Source organism: Marmota marmota, unplaced genomic scaffold (genome assembly GCF_001458135.2).
Source record: "Marmota marmota marmota unplaced genomic scaffold, marMar, whole genome shotgun sequence".
NCBI classification, from domain to species: domain Eukaryota; kingdom Metazoa; phylum Chordata; class Mammalia; order Rodentia; family Sciuridae; genus Marmota; species Marmota marmota.
The window spans coordinates 154,223-156,728 of NW_026000169.1; the positions used below are offsets into that span (position 1 = coordinate 154,223).

Here is a 2,506-nt window from a genome sequence, read left to right on the forward strand (position 1 = left end):
GAGGGGAGGGGAGTGGGGATAGTAGAGGATAGGAAAGGCAGCAGAATACAACAGACACTAGTATGGCAATATGTAAATCAGTGGATGTGTAACCAATGTGATTCTGCAATCTGTATACGGGGTAAAAATGGGAGTTCATAACCCACTTGAATCAAAATGTGAAATATGATATATCAAGAACTATGTAATGTTTTGAACAACCAACAATAAAAATTTTTAAAAAAAGAGTTCTTATATTTAGGCAAAGGATATATTTATATCCTTCTTTCATAAGTATTCTAATATACATATTTGTATGTATTTTGCTAAAGTTGTTAAATGCCTAAATACTGCTTAATCCAAACATATTTTGTAAATTTGATAAACTTACATGTAACAAATTATTCAGAAAGTAAAAATTCATAAATACAAGAATTTCTTATGATCAAATTTTCCTTTAGGATACACCAGACAATCCTCAAAATGTTTTAGGGATCCGATGGTTCCACATCTTTGGACCAGCACCTCAGCCACCACAGTACCGACTGAGAGGCCTGTCTCAGTTTACTGTTCCCCAGAATCAGGACAAATGAGTGGCCTGAAGGAAAAGCTGCTCCTATAACCCAGATCAATGAAACAATCAGATGTTTCTCTGGAAACTTCCAAACTTGTACAAAATGCGACAGAAAGTAAATGACATACAGGAGCAGGAAGGTGGTCACAGTTTGCAAGGCTTTCACGTGGGCCGTGGCGCTGGCGTCCCTGGACCCTTTGACACTGTGCTGCATCCTCTTCAGATGTTTCCACAGAGAGAAGATTAGCAGGAGAATAGTTGTCAGGGACACAATAAAAGGCATGAGCATGAACATAGTGTTGATAAAAAAGAGGTTGCAAAGATGTTCAACGTTGCTCAAACTGGAACTGTAAGACAGGTTTCCTTTATATCCACTATTCCAGACATCAAATTGTGTGCTTATAAGTATAATATTTAAAAATAATAGAACCAGAGACACCAGCAGTGTCGCTGAAATAACTATTCTAACTCTCCACCTTAGGTAAAGAAAAAAAGAATAAGAAAAGTTAGCTATCTTGAAAAAATAAAAGATGCTAAGGCTTGTAGCAAGCCAGACACTGATATAGTTGGCTGCTGTCCAGATACTAAAAATGATTCTTAACATGTTTCCAGTGATCATTAAACCTGGGTACAGTGAAGATACCAATAAATACACCATGTTTGACCAGAGCACAACAATTCTGGAGAGTGCCAAACCAGTGAGGATTTGATCAGCTAAGGAGATCTTTCTTCTCTTGACCCAGTCCACACAGTTCACCAGTGCTATGAATCCATTTCCTAAACTCCCAGTTACTAACTCCACATTTAAAATGACTCCAAATATGTTCTGTACAACACCATTCATTGTCTATAACAGAATGCCCCAATTTCTAGTATACTGCTGAAGATTTGTTCACACATTCATTTAAAGTGCCAAGTATATCTGACTCTTCAATATTCATATACTCAACTTTTTAAAATTCCCATCTACAATAACAAACAAGCGAACATCAAGATTTGTCAATAACCAGTTTTCTTCACGACAAACATGCATTTTCCAAGACAGACCAACTGAGCTTCAACCAGATACTGTGCCTCCACACTCAGTAGACAGGAGTCTGTGGTAGTTGAGGATGAAGGAAACACTAAAATCTCATAGGCTAACATGGAAATAAAGATATATTTATTTGCATTGATTTGCTCTGTCTTATTTACATATTTTAATCTGGCTACTTGAGTTATGGGCAAGCAACATCACAATATTCTAATGTGTACAAAAAAGATAATGAGAATCTCAGTGGTGTATAGAACTTCCCAAGCACTGAGGTTCTATAAACACTTGAAAATTTGGTCTCTACAAAGACCTATGCACACATTGTACAAAGTTTTTCTGTAAATCATCAGTTATCTAGTGATCTCATGGAGATTGTTATCCCTCAAATATTCAGTTCTTTATTATTTTACTTTTACAAGGTCATGTATAACACACACACACATACACACACACATACACACACATACACACACACATACAATTCACATATAAACACTATTTGGATCCAAATCCTGGTTATTATCCACTTCAATAATTCAGCATTTCATTTACTCAACATTTATTATGCATGTGACTCATGTATAGTACTATGATAGATGTTGAGATAAAAATGTTTCAAGTATAATTTTTGCAGTATTAATGTAATTTTTGGGACTAATAACCTGCACATCTGAAAAGCAATGGAAATCTCTCTGGTCCCCTAAAGCAGTCACTGCAGTGAATGAGTTCATCCAAGAAACAAGAATACTCCTCATTTTTTGTCTTTTCCTTGCCCGGTAGGAACCATTCCTCCACAGCACCAGAGACCTTCAGAATAGCCACCTGCCCTCACCTCACACCAACATCTGCTCCATGACCCTTACTACAGGGACATGTAAGGGACATTGTTGTAAAAGGAACATGGGGAAGCCTCTGAAATT

General features: G+C 36.8%; 1 protein-coding gene across 1 annotated transcript; it reads right to left on the reverse strand.

Annotated features, from left to right (window-relative positions):
- Nucleotides 1–467: 467 nt before the first annotated feature.
- Nucleotides 468–1,397, reverse strand: LOC107152749 (taste receptor type 2 member 140-like). Its single transcript, XM_015498265.1, has one exon. It carries the CDS (start codon nucleotides 1,395–1,397, stop codon nucleotides 468–470), a length of 930 nt encoding a protein of 309 aa, XP_015353751.1.
- Between the last annotated feature and the right edge of the window lie 1,109 nt (nucleotides 1,398–2,506).